The sequence below is a fragment of the Aptenodytes forsteri genome, unplaced genomic scaffold, assembly GCF_000699145.1.
Source record: "Aptenodytes forsteri isolate BGI_AS27 unplaced genomic scaffold, ASM69914v1 Scaffold1091, whole genome shotgun sequence".
Lineage (NCBI taxonomy): Eukaryota > Metazoa > Chordata > Aves > Sphenisciformes > Spheniscidae > Aptenodytes > Aptenodytes forsteri.
The window spans coordinates 56037-75012 of record NW_008795262.1 but is presented as its reverse complement, the minus strand read 5'-3'; the positions used below and the strand labels follow the sequence as shown (position 1 = coordinate 75012).

Sequence of the window (18976 nt, the reverse complement as noted above, 5' to 3'; positions counted from 1 at the left end):
CTCGGGGCGGGGAGCGGGCGGCCGGCGCAGCCCTGGGGGCGTCCCCTCCCTGTGGAGGGGCGATGCAGCGCAGCGCGGGGGGCTAACCCCCGCGCATCCTCCTCGCCCAGAGGCGAGCACGGAGCAAAGGGGCTGACTCCCTTCGCGAGTTACGAGCCCTGAGGTTTTCCGGTGTGCCGCCTGGGGAAACTGGCCCTGCCAGCCCCGATTTCACGTCCCTCCCAGGGCCGGGGACGCTGTGGGGGTCCCAGCCAAAACAAGGGAATCGGTTTCTCGTTTCTACAGCCGGTACCGGTGCTCGCGTTCCCTGGAAAGGTGGTGAAGTGCCGCTCGTTCGGTTACCGCAGCGCAACTCTACCCGCGGGAGGTCTTGCCATTCTCTTTATCATCCTGACAGCAGGGTTATTTAAAAATAATAGCTTTCAAGAATTGGAAACGGTGTCTGATAAGATCCAGCGTGTTACTTAAAATTTAGCATGCAGTCTCTGCAGTTGTTGTGATGAAGGTTTCCAGAGTATGTTCAAAAATACTTTCTCTTCTGTCAGCACTAAATTTCAATCCTTAGAAAGCGAGGATAGATTCACAGCACAAATTTTGTGTGTGTGGGTGTTTTTTTAATCTTTCAGTTTTGACTGAAACATGTCAGTTGGGACAAAATTTCTTCCCCACTGTGTCACACAGTCCAACATGTAGTAAATGCTGTTTTGGGAGGAGTATTCTCCATGCTGGTTTTCTGCTCTTTAAAGGGAGAACTTGTAGTTATTCATAGTCTTGTTTTAGTTTTGTTTTGTTTTCAGCATCCAGAATAGTGCTGTCACCAGAGACATGTGCATTCCTCTTACAGAGGCATGATACCCCAAAAGTAGTGTCCCTGGACCTGTGATGAGGATCTACAATACTTACTTTCAAAGGATAGAGTTTTTTGGAGTATGCTTTCTTTATGAATTTATCAGTCAGAAGCGTGTTCTGCTTGAAGCGTGCTTTTGTTCCAAGTACATGGGAACCATCAAGTTAATAAGATGCAAGAAAAGAAATGTTTGAAGTGGAAAGCCCCAAAAAAGTGAGAAATTGCCTGCACTGATAAAAAGACCTTTGTATCAATAGCCAAATCTTGTGCATTCTTGTATGTTACTACATTATCTGAGCAGGTCAGTTGACTAAAATGAGGTAGATGGCTGTTCTCTTAGAAAATTAGAAATACTCTTTGTTCTTTCTTGGTTATGATATACTGTAATTACTGTGCTGTTCTTTCAGTTGAATTCTCCTATTAAAAAAGGAAAATCACACAATATTCCAAGAACAGAGAGGAGCATGTGTATTTGTGTAGTAGTTCTTTTCTGTGGAATTAGTGGTGAATTTGTTAATAATCTCAAGGTCTTGATGTTTGAATACAAAGTTCATGAGCCGGTACGTTCACAGATGCTTGTCAGCTAGGAGCAAAATCTTCAGCCTGCTATTGTTGGAATATCTAATGCCCTGTGTTACTCCTGAATCAGAATCCAGGCTAGAATAAGTAGTCTAATGTTACAGGTTAGAAGATAGAGAAGTTTGTTTTGTGTGGGTCTTCCGTAGTCTTCCTCGGATGTCTGTAGAGGACATGGTTGGTTAGGTGTCTGGAATTCTTGCTTGGGCACTGCTATAACTGAGCCTGTCAGTTACTGTGAAATATTTTACAGGGAAAGATTGTCAAATATGACTTCGCTTCCGAAGTATTTTCCTGGTTGAATCTTCCTGTACTTTTTGTACTTGTGATGTTAGTACATCTCATAAATACTAAGCAGGCTTTTCACATGGTTGTCACTTTTTCTCTTCCTGTACTTTTTGTACTTGTGATGTTAGTACATCTCATAAATACTAAGCAGGCTTTTCACATGGTTGTTTCACTTTTTCTTTTCTTTTTTTTTTAAGGGAAAGACAACATGAACCCTTTCTTTTTTCTGGGTTTTGGACATTCTCATCTAGTCTACTTCTGGAATAGAAGTGTACCTTTCAACTCAACAAATGAGACGTACTGCTACAGCACTGCCCGGGGCAGCACGGTGCTCCAAGGAGTAACTTTTGGTGGAATCCCAACTGTCCTGCTGCTTGACGTAACCTTCTTTTTTGTAAGCCCAGTTTCTATTTCTTGTATTAAAAATCTTGTGGCCTTCTCAGAAGTTAGATTGTTCAGAATGCTCTTATTTATCAGGTAGGGATTTGTTTCTGAGAATCTTCAGAATAAGAAATGTGCTAAGGCCATCCTGGGAACATCAAAACACTTTTCAAGTATTGATAAAGGTTCACATACAGTGACACTGTCATCCCAGATGTATGTCGGATATGTAGGTGTAGACAGAGTGTGATATCATAGGGTCTGTATGCGGAGTCATGGTGGGCTTTGTAGTGGTAGCTCAAATTTCTATGTTTTGTCTTAACTGCAAGAACATTTTTTCCTTACTCTGGGTTTAAGTACTGGGTACCTTTTCAGGAAGGGAACACCATTGCTAACTTGATTGTTTTTCAAAAGGAAATACAACACAGAAAATCTGTCACTTCACAGATTTTTTTAAATTAGATTTCATGAAGCTGTCGAGGAAATAATGTACTGATCAGCTCAGTCCTGACCAAAGGAGGAATAGGATTAGTTGCTGGTCTGGAGGCTCCAAAACTGGAGCTGATCTGAAGGCCTGAGACTCCAGTAAAACTTATGGTTATTTCTGTAAGTTTGGTCTAGGTGGTCTTAAGCCACCAGAAAGAGCTGTAGATTTGAAATTGGCCTGATAAGTGAGGTTTCTGATAGTAAAATGAGACTAAAGGGTTCACACAGTTCCCGAGTTCTAGAAAGGCACTATGGAGAAACTTAAAACTACCTGTGTAAGGTCCGAGCTGGTAGTTCTGTAGGAGTGTAGAGGATGTTCCTAAAAGTTATGTTGTGGCATTCTTTGCTATTGATTTGGTGTATGCAGCATGCTACCCTAAATCCATTTTCTGAAGATGTCTGGTATTTACTGCTCTGTGCAACTGATGGCACAGCATTTAATAAGATTTAGTTGGAGTGTTTGGGGGGACTTCTTTTTTTTTTTTTAAAGCTGTGGTTGAATTTTAAGATACTGAGTCTCTGCTTTTGAGTTCCTTGCTGTTGAACCCTCCTCTCAAACAGTGTTAAGTAGAGAGTTAGATGCAATGTAGAAGGCTTCTCTCTTCTTCAAGTACCGAGTACTGCAATTTATTTATCAACTCCTGTATTCCTATGTTCATGACGTGTTTACTGCAGATCCCTTTAGTAACTGTCAGTTGATGGGTTTCTGAATATTATTTCTAGGCTGGTTTCCTAAGAAAGTGACATTTATATATTGCATTGTCTTCCCATTTTTGTCTGGCAGTTCCTCCTAATAACTGTAGAATATGTTAGCCAATTTCAACCAAAGTTGTAAAAGAGTCTAGAGAACTTTCCTGCCTGCATGAAGTTTAATGGCCAGATGAAGGAGGAAGATCTAAATTAATATTCCCTGTTGGCAGGAAGGCTCTTATAAGAAGGTTTTATTCATTGTAAAATGCGGAAATTAGCTGTGTAATCTTGACACCTCGATAATCTTGACACGTATCCTGGCTGGCCAGTCGGTATTTGCATAGAGCCAAATAAGTTACATCACTAGCACCACTTTCTAGCCAAACAGGTATGGGATGTAGGAGGGGCTAGGAGGTGAGGGCATATGCTACATATGCATAGAAAACAGGCCTTGTTACTTGTGCTTCATTGCTTCGTACAAGACTACTTTTTTAAAAAAAAAAAAAAAAAAAAAAAGCATCTATGAAATACGTAGTGGGGTTTTTTTTCTTGTTTTCTTAGCCTCTTTCAAAAAGTGAAAATACAGGGGGGAGATAAAAAATACATTGCAGAGATCAAATATAAGTTTCTGGGTTTTATGAGTTATAATATATTACTTTTACTGAGGATAAAAATAATTCTCATACTTGAGAAAACAGTTGAGCCCCCTACAGCCAGTTTACATCACTGTTTAAAAATAAAATAAAATAAAATTGCAAGTCTTCCATCATAGTTCTGCTCATTAAGTAATGAGTAATAGTAAAGGTGTATTATGAAAGTTTTGACTTCCTACTTGAAGGAAGTACTTGAAGTACTACTTGCTACTTTTCCTGTCACAAGCCTTCATACACTTGCAGTTCAGAAGTATTTTTGCATGTGGTTCTCCTCCTTTATAAATGAGAACAGGAAGGCGGGTGTTCTGGTCCTTTGGCCCCAGACAGGTTGGTTTGTAGCATGGCCACCATTGGATTGGTTAACATATGGTAGTTGGTTTAGGAGCTAGGACAGCATTTTTTGACAGTTCCTATACACCTAAGAATAATCATTATGAAGTGGGAAAATAAATATTCAAAGATCTTTGTTTTTATCTTCTAGATTTTAATATTACTGTTTTCCATTATAAGAAAGAGATTCTGGGACTACGGTCGTGTTGCTCTGGTGTCAGAAGCTGAAAGGTAAAAAAGATATCCAATCAGACCGATTTGTTGAAACCATTTGGAGAACGTGGAAGTAGGTGCAGTAAACAGGGCTTAAATTAAGTGCATTTGTATCAATTAGATATGATTGTAATCGCATGCACGTATTTGTTAAAAATGTCCTCATGCTGCTCTGTGTGAAACACGTCCCACTCACAGAGTTATTCTTTGCGGTTTCAGTAATAAAGTTGTGTGTTTGGCAATGTCGTGAATTTCATTCTACAGTTGTGGGTTAAGGAAGTGGGGGTAAGAAAATAGCCTGCTTGTCCCCTAACATGTCACATACCTACACCTCGATGTTTACAGTGTGTTTCTGTGACAGAAGGATATTAACTATGTTGTTTATCTCGGCTCAAGCCCAGTATCTTCCCAGAGCTCCCTATGCAGCCTGTGCCATAATATTTCTGAAGGTTTAAAAATAAAAAAGAAATGTATCGTTGCAGGTTTCTGAAATTCTTCACTGATGTTTAATAATACCAAATGAGCTCTTTTGATTTATTTTTTTTTTTTTAAATATTACTTCTACAGGATGGTGTCTTGGGATGTTTAAAAGCTAGCTGTCTATTTATGAAGCGGATAAACTTTAACAGCGAGCCTCTTCCTGGTATTAGTGGTGTAACTAAGTTGTAAATTCACAACTAAGCAACAGGAAGGGAATCAAAATGTGGTTTTAGGTGTAATCCATGTACTATTGTGAAAAGTAGATGGCAAAAAAAAAAAAAAAAAAAAAGATGGGCAATAACTGAGACAGCTAGCTCAGGCAGCAAGAATGAAGATGCTCTGGTATAGGCTTCCATGTGGTCTGTAGAGGCCTGCATGGGACAAACAGGTCCTTGAGCAGTCAGACACCTAGGAGCCTATGTTGTTGTCCCTGCTGGACTGTGACCTGAGCCAGCTAGGTCAAAATTATCATAGATACACCTGTGAATACACTCCATTTTAACATGTATTGTCCTGTAATTATGGGCACATCACCATTGCAACCTTTCTTTTTAGCAACAAGCTAAAAACAGGTACTTTGCTATATTTGAGGGCTACAGAGTCTCTAAATGTTTCTAGTCTTGCTACAGCACTGAATTTGAGTGAGGAGGTGGCCCTGCAGGTAAGGGATTTAATTGTGCAGAGAAATTCTGAGTAGTGGCTGTAAGATGAAGGAAGAGCGGTGGAGGGAAAAGAGGTGATGTCTTGTAATGAGGAATATCTGAACAGGGAGCTACCTTGCAAATCTGATCCTCACTAGGCTTCCAAACCTGTGTTGCATTCTTTTATGTTATTGTGGTTTAATATCCCAATAAAACATTGTTTTCTCTCTAGTTCAGTTAAATGCTCTCACATCAGGAGCTCACATATCCTCTCTTTTCAACATGAGACACAGCAAAAGTTTCTATAATTAAGCCTATGCTACAAGATGAAAACTACAGCTTTCCTAAGTGGAAAAAGTGTGTTTGTAGTACTTCCCTTAGTTACTTCAGAATTTTTAAAGTTGAAATAATTCTGTGGAATTCCATCATCTGTTAATAAGATACTTAAAAGCGTTGTTTAATGTATTTTAGTGAATCAAGATACAACCGATTGTCAACATCTTCATCAGTACCAGAAGATCTTGAATATGATAGGGTAAGTATTCTAGAGTTTCAATACGTTATTTTTTAAATGTAAACTACTTAATGGAATTGGTTGTAATTTGCCATTCCATGTAGCCCAATGAACCAGTCATTAAACTGGAAGACCATCTATATGCAAAAATTAGTAATGCATTGTGTATTGTGTTTTTATAGAACCATACGTAATCTCTCTCCATTTCCTGACAAACTATTGCCATATCACAAACCAGTATCTTGTGTCGTTGTTTTTAAGTGACTATTTTTTTTTTTTAATTAGGAGGGGGACTATATGTTAGAGTTTCAAAGGAGAGGCAGGGAAGAAAAAAGACTACTAAATAATTAGTGCTTAAATAAAAATTCAAAAAGTTACATTATGTTCACATTGCAAATAATACCTAGTTGGTCTTTATAGTACATTGTCTTCCTCACGGAGATGAGAAAACTGGATGCAAGTGTGAGGCTAGTAATAATGCCATGTGCTCTTAATATTAAAACTGGTTTGGAGTGGAAGATAATTTTTTGGCCAAACTTTTAATTGGTTCCATCCATGGTCTCTCTGGAGTCTTTGAATTCACACATCTCTCTCATTTTGTGTTGCAGCTTCAGAATGAACCATGCGAGAGTTGTCCAGTGGTGGCAGCCTACATTTTAACATTTTTTATATGTATCAACTTAGTATCTAGCCTTGCGTGAGCATCAAAAGCATAGTGGTGTTTGATCAGGATTGCTCTGCTATTTGTATAGTTTTCTTCATCTTTTTTAAAACCCTAAAGCAACTTTATCATTGAAACTGTTGAATAAAAATGTCTTTAGCTCAATACTATTCACTTGAAAGAAGAGGCCTTTCAAGAGACAAGATTTTTTTGGACCATACTGGAACATTCAGTGAGATGTGATCTCTGCTGTATAGTTTCATAGGAGGATTTGTAAACCTATACAAGAAGCCTTTCTGTTAACGTAATCACAGTGTTGTTTGTAACTACCGTTTAACTGATTAACTTGGGTTAGACTCTCGTGGAACTTCTCCTTGAAATTGGAGAGTCTCTGGAAATGATTTTGGAAAAAATAATCACCTTTTCTGCTCTAAAACAACCCTTTCAAAAAAATTCTTTAGAAGCCTCAATCCTGACTTCTGTTCATTGGAGATAGGATCTGGACACACTTGTATAAATTAGGAAGCCCCAAGCAATGAACGTGCAAGTCAAGTAATAAAAAAAAAAAACAACCCACCCCTTAAATACTCTCTGAAGACAGACATATGAAGTACCTTGTAAAAAGTATGTAGAGTATGAGGTATTTTTCAGTATGTTTCTAAATGATGATTTCAGAGCAACAAACTGCCAGCTTTTTAGGTAAGAGATTGGCTCAATAGAAACACTTCTTAATTGTACAGATTAGAGACTATATTTTTTGTATGCTAGCTCCTAAAAACTTCCTTCTTTATTTACAGGGGTTTTGTTCTTGGATGACAGCTGCTTTTCGGATGCAGTAAGTATATGAAACAGAAATAGTGAGCTGTGGTTTGCTTTGCTCTTTTTTAATTAAAAAAGGGGGTTTGCATTAAAAAATGTTTGGTGTTTTTTTTTTTCTTCTTGAGTAGATAGAATTTAATACAAATAGTGATACAGGTGCCTTTGGTGGGGTGGAAAAAGAATATGAAAACAAGGTCAGCTTATGGGAATACTTCTTCAGGATACAGTCATCCTTCTGCTGGCAGCCCAGGGACTTCCTGATCTTGGGACAGTGTGTGAACCTGAGTGAATCTATGGCATTTATACAGATTCTGAGCTAATAACTAGGCTCTAGGCTTTTACCCTTCAAAGATTACTGTGTGGGTGTTCACCTGTTTGAAGCCAGTAGGGCCCTGGGCAGGAAACAAGGTTTCCCTGCAACGATTTCTGTGGAGAACTGGTGGTTTAGTTGCGGCTGGAATTGACTAACTAGGAAAAGCCCATCCCACTGTTTCCCGGAAACTGAGCGTTAGACACGTGATGTTTGTTCTTTGTATCTCCTGGGACTTAGTAAATCATGATTTTTAAAAATCAATTTCTAGCTTGGGTACATTGAAACAAAGAAGGGGTGGGGATTGAGCCTGTCTCTCTCCATTTTTGCTAGTTCAGTTCCTTCCTTTTCCAAGAACTCCTATTTTAATGATCTGTTCTGCTGACAATGGATAGATGATGAGAGTTCATTCCAAAGTCTATTAATATCTTCTGTTAATTGGATGTCATAAGAGTATGGTGATTCTGTTGTCATTTTCCTCATGGGGAGCCTTTATGGAGATGTGTGAACACTGTCACAGTGTGATCTTAAAGTTTGAGAGCTAGGCTTAACACCTTGTCGCTGCCATAAAGCAGGAGGTCACAGCAAATGACTTTGTCCTCTTTTAGGCTGATAAAAAAAGAACTTGGATTTATATTTGCTTTGCAGATAACTTGTTTCCATCTTAAATTCCCTCATGTTAATTTTTATATGTTGATACTGGAGAAGAAAAAGACACTTTTGGAACTTAAATTTATGCATGAAAGAACACAGCCATGTTGAAAACAGATAGGGATTGATGGAGATGTCACTGGATAGACTGAGAAATTAGTGTATGTTCAAAAACTACCCCCCAAAACCCCAAGGATATTAAGTGGACTGACCATGTGCTTTTCTGTCTGTGATGCAGCGATGATGAGATTCATGAGAGATGTGGTGAAGATGCCATACATTACCTTGCCTTCCAGCGTCACATCATCTGTTTGTTGATTGCTGTCAGCATTTTGTCTGTGTGTGTCATATTGCCTGTCAACCTATCGGGTGATCTACTTGGTAAGAATTTTTTTTGTATTCTGAGAAGAATTTTGTGTTTTATATCATTGCAAAAGCTTTTAGGATTTCTTTTATTTTGGTAAACTTTATAAGGTTTGAGTGTTTGTTTGTGGGTTTTTTCCCCCCTCAGTCTGATGTGTGTGTCATTTTGCGTGAAATTTGTATGAGAGTAGAGGGTTCTTTCAACGTCTGGCAAAAACTCTTGTCAGAAACAAGATGGCAGACCACATGCAGACATAGACAGCTAGACCTAGAAGGCTCAAGGCAGAATTAACTTGACCTATGCCCTCTTAACTGGTGTTTATCTAGGCACTCTTTATGATTTTTATTGGTGGTGATTGCCAATGGAAACTGTCTTCACAGTTGAGAAATCTTTTTCTAGTGTCCAGTCTGAATCTCTTTTGCTGCAATTTAAGATCACTGGGGAGAATAGATTATTCTTTTCCTCTTTGCAATATCCTTTTAGTTGCTTGAGGATTATCAATTCATCTGTGCTTTTTCTTCTTTTTGATAACCAGACCAGTTACTTCAGTCATTAATGAGAAATGTTTTCCATTTGCCTGATCATAAAATTCATCAGCCATCCTCTGAACTTTTTTTTTAATCTAGCTAGACTGTCTCCTGTTTTTCCCTTCTGTCTTGGTTTGCGGCTCAAAACTGGACAAATCTCGCTGAGACTTTGTCAGTGCTGACTAGACAAAGAATTATTTCATGTTTCTTGCAGTCTAGTCCTGATTATGTCTGCCAGTGTGACACCCACCTCTTTCCATTATTAACTCACACTCAACAAATACCGTAAGTGTGTCCTGTAGTCTGCCATTCAGGTTGCTAATAAGAATACTGGTGGACAGAACTCTGTTAAATCCTCTTTAAACATCCTTTCATTTTTGATAATGAGCCCTTATAAGCCCATTTTATACCTGGCTTTGTATCTGTCTTGTCAAGGTCATGTTTACATAGTAGTTCACTGTTGATCATCTTGGTGAATAGTGATGCAAAAAAAAAAAAGCAATAATTCATTTGGTTTTCCCAGGAGCTCTCAAGTGGAGTACTTGCTTGTGTTTTGTTTTGTTTGTTTTTATACCACAACAATTGCATCTTATTTTGTGTACTGACCTTGCTGATCTTTGTCCTTATAATTTATTCTCTTCTATTGTCCTTAATAATGTGGCCTAGTTTTTGTTTTCAGTTTACTCCTACCTGTGTTTTAAAGAGCCTTGTGACTTAGCCCTCATCTGTAATGGGATATGTTGTACCCGTGCTTTTAGTATTGTTTCTTTGTGGAACTGCCATCTCTGACTTCCCTTTTATGAGCTCTTTCTTAGCAATTCGCTGTTTATGTGAATGTCTGCTTTCTTAAAGACCGTTGCTGTTCTTTTTTCCTTCTTTGCATTTCTTTTCTTTTTTTTGTTCTTTCAAAGGACCCTTTATCACTTCACAGTCACTTGTCCTTCCTTGCTTTCCATCTCTCTGTTCTCAGCCAGCATCCCTGGTTTTACAGAATCAAATCCAACACAACTGGTGCCCTAGTTGCTGTCTTCACCTCCTTCGTAAAGTAGAGGAGAGAGATGCTGGTGCCTTTAAAGAACTTACAGAATGTAGTTCCCTCTTCTGGTGTAGTTACTACCCGTATATTTATACCAAAATGGATTTTGTAATATGCGTCAATTTGCGTGCGCTGTCCTTCTCTAACTACAATTTGATAAAAGTTGTAGTATCTTGGATACCAATAGATGCTCTCTGTTAATGCAAATGGTAGATTATGGCTGGCCTTCTAAAGCACGAGAACACAGCTTCTGTTTTCCTGCATTAGTTTTTGTGATGCTAGGAAATATAGCTGAAAAACAAATATGAAGTTTTGGTGTCTCTCCCCTTCTGCCTGCCCTTCCACCATATGTTCATTTTGTGCATTTGCAGTTCTTTCTGTTGTGATGACTTAACTTGCAATGTGGTTTAACGGTCTATGCTAGAAGATTGTTTAGCTTTCCAGATACACTTAGCTCTTTTTCCTTTGTGAACATGTACTCAATTATCACTCACTTGCCTTTATCATTTTTAAAAATACTTGACATTCTAGGGAAACAATGTCATATAAACTTTCTCATTGTTGACCTTAGTAAGGTTATCAGTATTGTTTTGTCAACACTGAATTAATGCAGTTTAAAAAACTGAGATAAGAAATCAGTGAAGATGGAATAAAAATGTGAAGGAAATATGTTCAAATCCCTAAACAACGTTGTTAATGGACATGAAGGGAGATTGGAGGGAGAAAGGGAACTGCTGCAAAGATCAAGTATTCAGATTTTTAAAATAATCTATTATTTCTCTTGGTGGGTTGAATGTGATATAATCCTGGTTGGTTTTTTTTCCAACTTTAAAATGCAATACAGTGTAAACCAGCATTGATTATGATTCTAAATCTTTTTAACAATGAACATGCTCAGCATTAAAAAGAAGAAAATCAACATTTTAAAAAAACAGAATAAAAGCTGACTTTCTGACAGTTTGCATGTGAATGTTGCACCAGTTAATTATGCTACTTGTTTTTGTTCTTCTTAGATAAAGATCCCTATAGTTTTGGAAGAACAACTATAGTAAACTTACAAACCGGGTAAGTAAATCTTGCAGAGTACTTCTATGCTTATGTCTGTTTCCTGCCATAGTCTCTGAACACATGAGTTGATACTTGCAGCATGGCTCATGGGGTAGGAATTACTTATTCACGCTTCATCAACGGAAACTGGGATATGTTCTACTTCAGGCTATGCAGTTACAGTGCCGATAAGAAATCTGGAGACTCTCGCTCAGCTTTTACTTCTTACATCACATGTTTCTCTTGGCTAATGACTGCACATCTACCAATATTATTTTCAGAAATTTCCACATTAAAAGAAACCATACTTCAGAAGGAAAATAAAGCTGACAGCTTCACTAGAATGTGTAACTTGGATGATTTAAATTCTCTTACATCAGATTTATGTGTGTGCATATCTCTCCCATCCGAGATGACAGTTAAAATTACTTCCATGTGTTTTAAGAACAGTCTGTAAAATAGTTGAGATACAAAGCTGTACAATTTTTCTGTTTTATTACTTGATCGATCCACATCTATCCCTGCTACTATGTCCAACAGAGTTTCTGCCAATGCACTTTGGTTTTGTTTTTAACCATGTTATGAATCCTAGGAACTAGTGGGGATTTTTTGTTTGGTTGGGTTTTTTTATCTGTAAAATAGGTTCCTGTATTTTAGGTTATTTGTAATTATTAATGCTCTTCGTAAAACTGAAGAACTGTTCACAGAACAGAACTTCCATAAGCTTTGAGGAAGGAGCTATCAGAGAAGCAGAATTTACTCCCTGTATTAGGCTGTTTTCAATTTGAGTAAGGATTGTGTTCGAGGAGAGTTCAGTTATGCACTCAGCACAGTAACTAATAAGGCCAATAAAAAACACTTTGGCAAATAGCCTGGTGTGTGCTCTTGGTCATCGGAATGAGAAGGCGCAAGCCAAATGCTGCCTAAAAATGTCCATGTCATAGAATATCTGTTTTCTTTGTAGGTCTGTTACCCATAGAATTTTATGATAAGCAAGTAACACTAACAACTGTCCAAGGCATCTGCATAGGCATGACTGACTACCAGTGACTACCTTTTTTTCTTGTTTTGTGTTCAGTGAGAGGTTCTGATCTGCTTAGCATTTTGATGGCTACTTGTCTCAGTTGGACAATTAGTTCTTCCTGTTTCTCATATTCATAACATTTTGTCTGACAGCAATAATCTTCTTTGGCTGCACACGGTTTTTGCTGTTGTTTACCTGATTCTGACTGTTGTCTTCATGAGACATCACATGAAGTACGTCACATATAAAGAAGAAAACATAGTAAGTTTCTGTGTTGGGGTAAAAGAACCCATACAACATGTTTGCAAGTGGATAATGCTAAAAAAAGCAAATTGCTAAGATGCCTCCTGCTTGCTAGAATGTGACACAAGCGTGAAGGAATTCACTGAAAGCAAAGCTCCACTGAGTGAATTGTGAAAATGGATGGAGAGAAGGGGGTTGGGGAGGGATTTGTGAAATTTTGGTGTAACCTATTACCAATGTAGAAGGTGAACGTGGTGCTGTCTTGAATAGATGCAGCTCCCATCAAAATAAAAACTTCCTACATTTTTTTCCCCTCTACAACACAGCTACTTGTGCTGTTTCACTGCCTCATATTCTTGTTTTCTCTTTCATGATGTGGTTTCTCAAAACTGGAGTTGCGTTTTCTTTTACAGGTTAAGTGCACATTGTTTATAACTGGTCTTCCAAAAAATGCAAAAGAGGAGACAATACAAGGCCATTTCACGTAAGTTCCATGCTTGAGTAGTATCGTTAGGAACAGGAGATTTAAAATTGTTCTAGTAGTTTTACCTGCCCAAGCAGAAATATTCTTTGACTTTTGCACTATTTAAAATTCATATTATAGTATCTATCTTCTAAAAGCATATCTTATTCCTTAGGCAGAATTGAGAAAAGACTACATTTCAATAAAGTTAGTTAGCTGATCTTAAAATTGGAATCTAAGAAAGTGGCTGTGTATCCACACTTTCCATTCGTGCTCCCACATGGCCTTTACTTGGGAATAATGCTGCACATCTCATATTAAAGTAACTTTCAGCAACTGTCTCTCTGGAAGTCTACACTCTGATACCTCATTCAGAAATGAAATGAGTGATCGAGATGTCAGTTAGACATCAGTGATGCTCTTTGAAACAGTTTCTTCATTGTACTTTCTGTTCTTACGGTTCTCATGTACTGCTTCCTTTTCAGTGCTGCCTACCCAACCTGCACTGTGCTGGAGGTCCAGCTGTGTTATGACGTAGCCAAGCTTATTCACCTCTTCAAAAAAAGGTACTTGTTTTTGTAATCTACCTGAGTTTAGCATAATTTCATGAATGCTTTGCCAGTCCTTAATCAATGTATACCAGTAGTACTAAGCTTGCACATACTAGAAATGAATTCTGCTCTTAAAGTTCTGGTCTGGACTTCAGTTAGATTCAGCTGTGTTTTAAGGTGAGTTGTGGGGTTCAGCTTGTTTCTTGTAGGTGTGATATGTTGTGTGTTGCATAAGATAAGCTTTGACTTGCTGATTATTTATTTATGTATGTATTTCTTTAATTATTGTCAGGCAGCGCAAAGTGGAAAACCCAACTATTGAATTAATCACTCTGGGACCCTGCTTCTTTGGCCGGAGGTGCTGGTCACAGGAGAAAAAAGTGTTATCTTCTGGGCTATACATTGTTTTTTTTTCCTGGAACCTCACAACAAGTGTAGGCTGTATAATGCTATTACTGACTTGAAAATAAATTATACTAAGTAGCCAAAATAAAGTATATGAATAACTTTGGTGACTGATTAATTTGTTATCAGTCCTTGACAGAACTTTTTCTCTTGGGCATTATGTTCTTCTTAAGCTTGATGTTGATACTGATTTCTCGCAAAATGTTATGGATGTATTTTTCTGTCCAGAAAACAGGCAGAAAAAAGCCTGACTTACTATGAACACCTGCATCAGAAGTATGGCAAGCGGGTCCAAATCAACCCGAAGCCATGTGGTCAATTCTGCTGTTGTGAAATGAGAGGATGCGAAAGGGTAAGAGATTGTGTTTGTTTTTAGTTATGGTTAGGTAGATTGTTAGAAGAGTAGGGAATAGTTTTTCTGTGACATCTTGTTGAGCTTCAGAAAACTCTCTATTCATTTATTGCAGTTAGCTCATCCTTCATGTTCTTGCACTGTACAGAAAAGGAATTCCCCAAAACTTTTGAAATGTAATCTTAGTGCAAAAATTAAAGTACAAGAAAAACTTCCTGTTTTATTGTTTTCCCATTGTGACGTGATTTGTAATTTGTGGAAGTAGTATGAGGAAGAGAGACTATGGTTTGTGTAAGCTGTATTTAAATGACATTATTAGCCATTTGGTACTTGGATGTAACAGTCATCAATTTCCCAACAGGAGGATGCTGTAGATTATTATACCAAAGTTAGAAATGAACTGATGGAAGAATATTCAAAAGAAGAACAAGCTGTTCATAATAACCCATTGGGAATGGCTTTTGTAACATTTCAAGAGAAATCCATGGCAACCTAGTAAGTTGTGTCTGCTGTCTTTCTGTTTGTTCTCTTTTAACTGTAATAGTACACCTGATCTCCTGTTTGTGTTGCTTGTTTGCTTATGTTGGTGATTATTCCTTTCTTGTGCTTCACCATCCTGTGGATTTGGTCTGCTTTGCTTTCCGGTAAGTTTTCACGTAAGTGTGCATTTAGCCTCTATGCTTCGAGTGAAGAAAATATCTAAGGGACTAAATGGCTCTGGACATTTACTGGGATAAGGAGCCTTCCTCTTCTGTGTGGGATCCAGTCCATCAGTGTAGGTTAATAGTAGGCCAGACTAATTGGCTCTTGAACGTGAGTTACTGATTTCTCCATTTTCTACTGTGCAAATGAACCAAGTACCAAACTATCACAGTCTGTGCAAATTACACTGCTAGTTAGTCATCTCAACAAAGTAGTCAGTGACTGACGTGGCCATAGATGATAGATACACATTATGCATCTCTCTTACCTGTTATTATAGATACACATATAGGCCTAATACCAGAAGGTGTTCAGCGCCTTTTACTCAGTCATTTGTTGAGAAAATGCATGTAGCCTCTCATTTTCTGTTGGCACTTTGTGAGCATCTTTTACTAACAAAAAGTGGGTAAAGGGAAGTAGAATAATATTTGTATTACAAAAATAACACATCATGCCTTTTTTTATTCTTCATAGCTTCTCTGATTTAAATTGTCTGTATTCTTTTGACCTTCAAGTCATGTTAGAGTGCCAGTCTTTCAGGCTTTTTTTCAAGGAAATCCAGGGTACAGAATTCCTTGCAAGAATTTGAGATGCTGAAGAAAGTTTTGCTTGCTGCTCTTAACTGAATAGTGATTGTGTGGTGAAATCTGCACCCCTCCTAATTTTGTAACGTTACACGCCATATTTAGAGAATCTAGAGCATGAAATAACATTTTAAGATGTGGAACTGAGAGAAGAAATAAGCACTGAAGTTCCTTCTCAAGCTGCTAATTTGTCATATACGATTTTGATGGGATAGTCTCTCCTTGGGCATGTGTTCTGAGTTGCGCTGCAGGCATCCCTCAGTTGAATTATCAAGAACTGAAAAGATTTTAGGTTTTTTAGCTTGAAATTGATGCGGTGGACTCCGTTTTCTGGAAAATTACATTAGATTACATGTGAAGCTGACGCAACCATCAAATTAGAAAGTTATTTGGTGCCCTTAGTGGGCTCTGCTCCACAGAGCCCTGAAATAGGATGGGAGAAACAGGAAGCCGGGACTGAGGTTCATGGAGTCAGATGGATGTAGAAGCTTGGCTAATGATGGTGATTGGTAGTATGGCTGGTAGTGCTAAAGCTTGCTCTGTATGTATTTTTAAAAAACAACTGTCAAAGTATAATTAACCTTTTTAAATACTTGCTGCTGCAAGATGCTGGGAATTTGACATCACTACTTGAATTCTGGTAAGGTAAAGATCTGGGTTTTGGGGGTTATTTTTGTTTGGTGTTAGTGTGTGTGGTTCTCCGTTTTCTTTATATTAAGAGCACAACTGAGAAACAAGCATGCTCAGGAATTTTAGAGTCTACCTGTTCAAATATAATATATACTGTTTCCATGCTAGTGTAATAGAGCTTATCTGGAGTGGAACTTCCTTTACTCAGTAATGCACACACAGGTGTGTGTGTGTGTGTATATGTATGTATATATAAAATATATTTTATATATTTTTAATATAAATATTCAGCATCTCTGAATATATGCCTAGCACTTCTGTTGCTGTGTTTTGAGAAATCTTTGAAAGCATTTATTCTGGACATGTTTAAATTTTGTTTAAATACATTGATTGTCAATCAACTCATAATATTAGAAGATAAAATTAAGAATTGTGATTATTTTAGGAGTGGGTGAAAGAGGGTAATATTTTGAATTGTGAGAATACCAGCATGATAAAAATTTTTCTGAGAATTTGTACTCAAGGCAAAATTGGCTAGTTTTGATGCTAGTGTAATGAAATGAGAGTGAAGACTAATCCTTCAGTCTGTTTTGATTTGAAAACAGCTGTAATTATGTGAAGAGGTGTTTGGGGAACTGGCTGTCTTTATTTTTTTCCAATGCTCTCAAGCTTTGATTTATCTTCTTATATTTTTTTAATATGAGTCACTGCTGTTGTTCGCGTTGGTAGAAGCACTGAACAGTTCAAACCAGGACTGCTTTTTGTTTCCAACTTCGTCAGATCTCATGGACCTGTGGTAGTAACTGTTTATATGTTTATATCTTGGTTTATGGTTATTAAAAGCAAAAAAACCTTTATCGCTATTCCCAGTCTTTCTCATTACATATGCAGCATTTTCAGGTGTAAAAATTTGGAAAAATCCTCCTCTTTTTTTTCTTCCTTACAGTATCCTTAAGGACTTCAATGCCTGCAAATGTCAGAGTATTAAGTGTAAAGGAGAACCCCAGCCATCGTCCTACAGCAGGGAGCTGTGCATATCAAACTGGGAGGTTACATACGCTCCTTATCCTGAGAATATTTGTTGGTAAGATTCCTGTCTTACATCCATTTATTTATGATAATGTAGGTTTAGAATGGGGTCAGGAGAAGGGGGCTGAGTGCATTTTTCTTTAACCATAAGCTAAGACTTTATGTAGTGTTTGGATGTGGCTGATCTGCATCTTTATTTCCATTACTGGTGTTCTTCATTGACCTTGGTTGGGGAGGCCTCTTAGAGGCTGACTAGAGTTTCGCCACCCCAAAGTTCTGGTACCTGCTGTTCCTGTTAACTAAAAAAAAAAAAAAATCAGCTAATTAATTTCTGTGCCTCAGCATTTCCATTTTTTGAGGTTAATGCATATGTACCGTTGAGATCTGAGGAAAGCAACTTGGTGTTAGTGCTGAGTATTCTCCAAGTATGGGTTGGTTTTTTTTTGAATTGCCACATGACAAGTATAATTTGATCCACTCTGTGAACTATGGTCTGTCTTCTAACATCTTTTTATTGACCAGTAAATTTCCTTGACTTCACCCACCGCTTACAGAAGAGTGTTGAAAAACAGATAAATGCTTGTTGAATTAAACCGTTTCTGTGCTGCCTTCTGTCATGCTTACAGGCTAAAAATGACTAAACATTTTCCAACTGCTTTGCAAATAACTTAGGGTTGGGTTAATATAATCCCCTGTTCATATAACAGTAAACTTGTTGTGACATTTCCATTGCCCAAACCAAAACTGCAAGTGAGACACAAACGTGCACAAGTTACTGTATGTAACTTCTTTTTCCTAATGATTTTAATAGAAAATTACTTTTAAGGTGACTATGCCATCTGTTTCTAATAATTGCGAGGTTTTCTCTAGAGCTACAATTCTGCAGTTGGGAATAAAGTACAGAATCTTTAACTATAAAGCAAGCAACCATGATTCTTCGATGTGTCTTTTGCAGCTGTGTTATTTTGAGACATGAATTAAAAATCTCTTGCAAGCTGCTTTCAAGTAGGGTCAGTTTAATCTGCCTTTTTCATGAAAGGGTTCTTGCATGCGTGCGCTTCGTTTCCTCTTCCTTTCTTCAAGCACTGTCTTATGGGCACAGGAAATGATCGTTGAAACTCGGTGGGTTGAAGCACTTACAAAGCTTTTCTGAACATCTCTGCAAGGGGAAGATGGTGGGGGTTTGTTGTTTTGTTTTTTTTCTGTTCTTTTTCTTTTCTTCCCTCCCCCTTGAAGAAGCGGAGGCACAGGGATTTGCCAAGTTTCTTACCTAGGTTCACAAAAGGAGAGTTGTCGTAACTGGGGATGTTACTGAGCCTCTGTATCTCTGTTTTGTCTGTTCTAAATACTTGGCTTTGGCTGGAGCTCAAATGATTCCAGTCCTTTTGGGAACCATTTCAGATAACATTTAAGAACTTTACCTGTTTAAGACCTACGGTTGCTGTTTTAATATGGCAGGAAGGGATGCAGGGTTTTTTA

The 18976-nt window shown here is 37.9% G+C and overlaps 1 protein-coding gene across 1 annotated transcript in view; it reads left to right on the top strand.

Moving 5' to 3' along the window:
• The first annotated feature begins 1913 nt into the window (after positions 1 to 1913).
• The window catches only part of TMEM63A (transmembrane protein 63A), a 31387-nt gene continuing 14324 nt past the window's right edge, over positions 1914 to 18976 (top strand). The window contains exons 1-12 of the mRNA XM_009279250.1: positions 1914 to 2105; positions 4403 to 4482; positions 6057 to 6120; positions 7558 to 7595; positions 8779 to 8921; positions 11481 to 11532; positions 12691 to 12799; positions 13195 to 13265; positions 13730 to 13810; positions 14429 to 14552; positions 14914 to 15047; positions 17415 to 17552. Coding sequence (XP_009277525.1) covers positions 1920 to 2105; positions 4403 to 4482; positions 6057 to 6120; positions 7558 to 7595; positions 8779 to 8921; positions 11481 to 11532; positions 12691 to 12799; positions 13195 to 13265; positions 13730 to 13810; positions 14429 to 14552; positions 14914 to 15047; positions 17415 to 17552 — 1220 coding nt within the window. The 5' untranslated portion in view covers positions 1914 to 1919. The remainder of the gene's footprint in view (positions 2106 to 4402; positions 4483 to 6056; positions 6121 to 7557; positions 7596 to 8778; positions 8922 to 11480; positions 11533 to 12690; positions 12800 to 13194; positions 13266 to 13729; positions 13811 to 14428; positions 14553 to 14913; positions 15048 to 17414; positions 17553 to 18976) is intronic.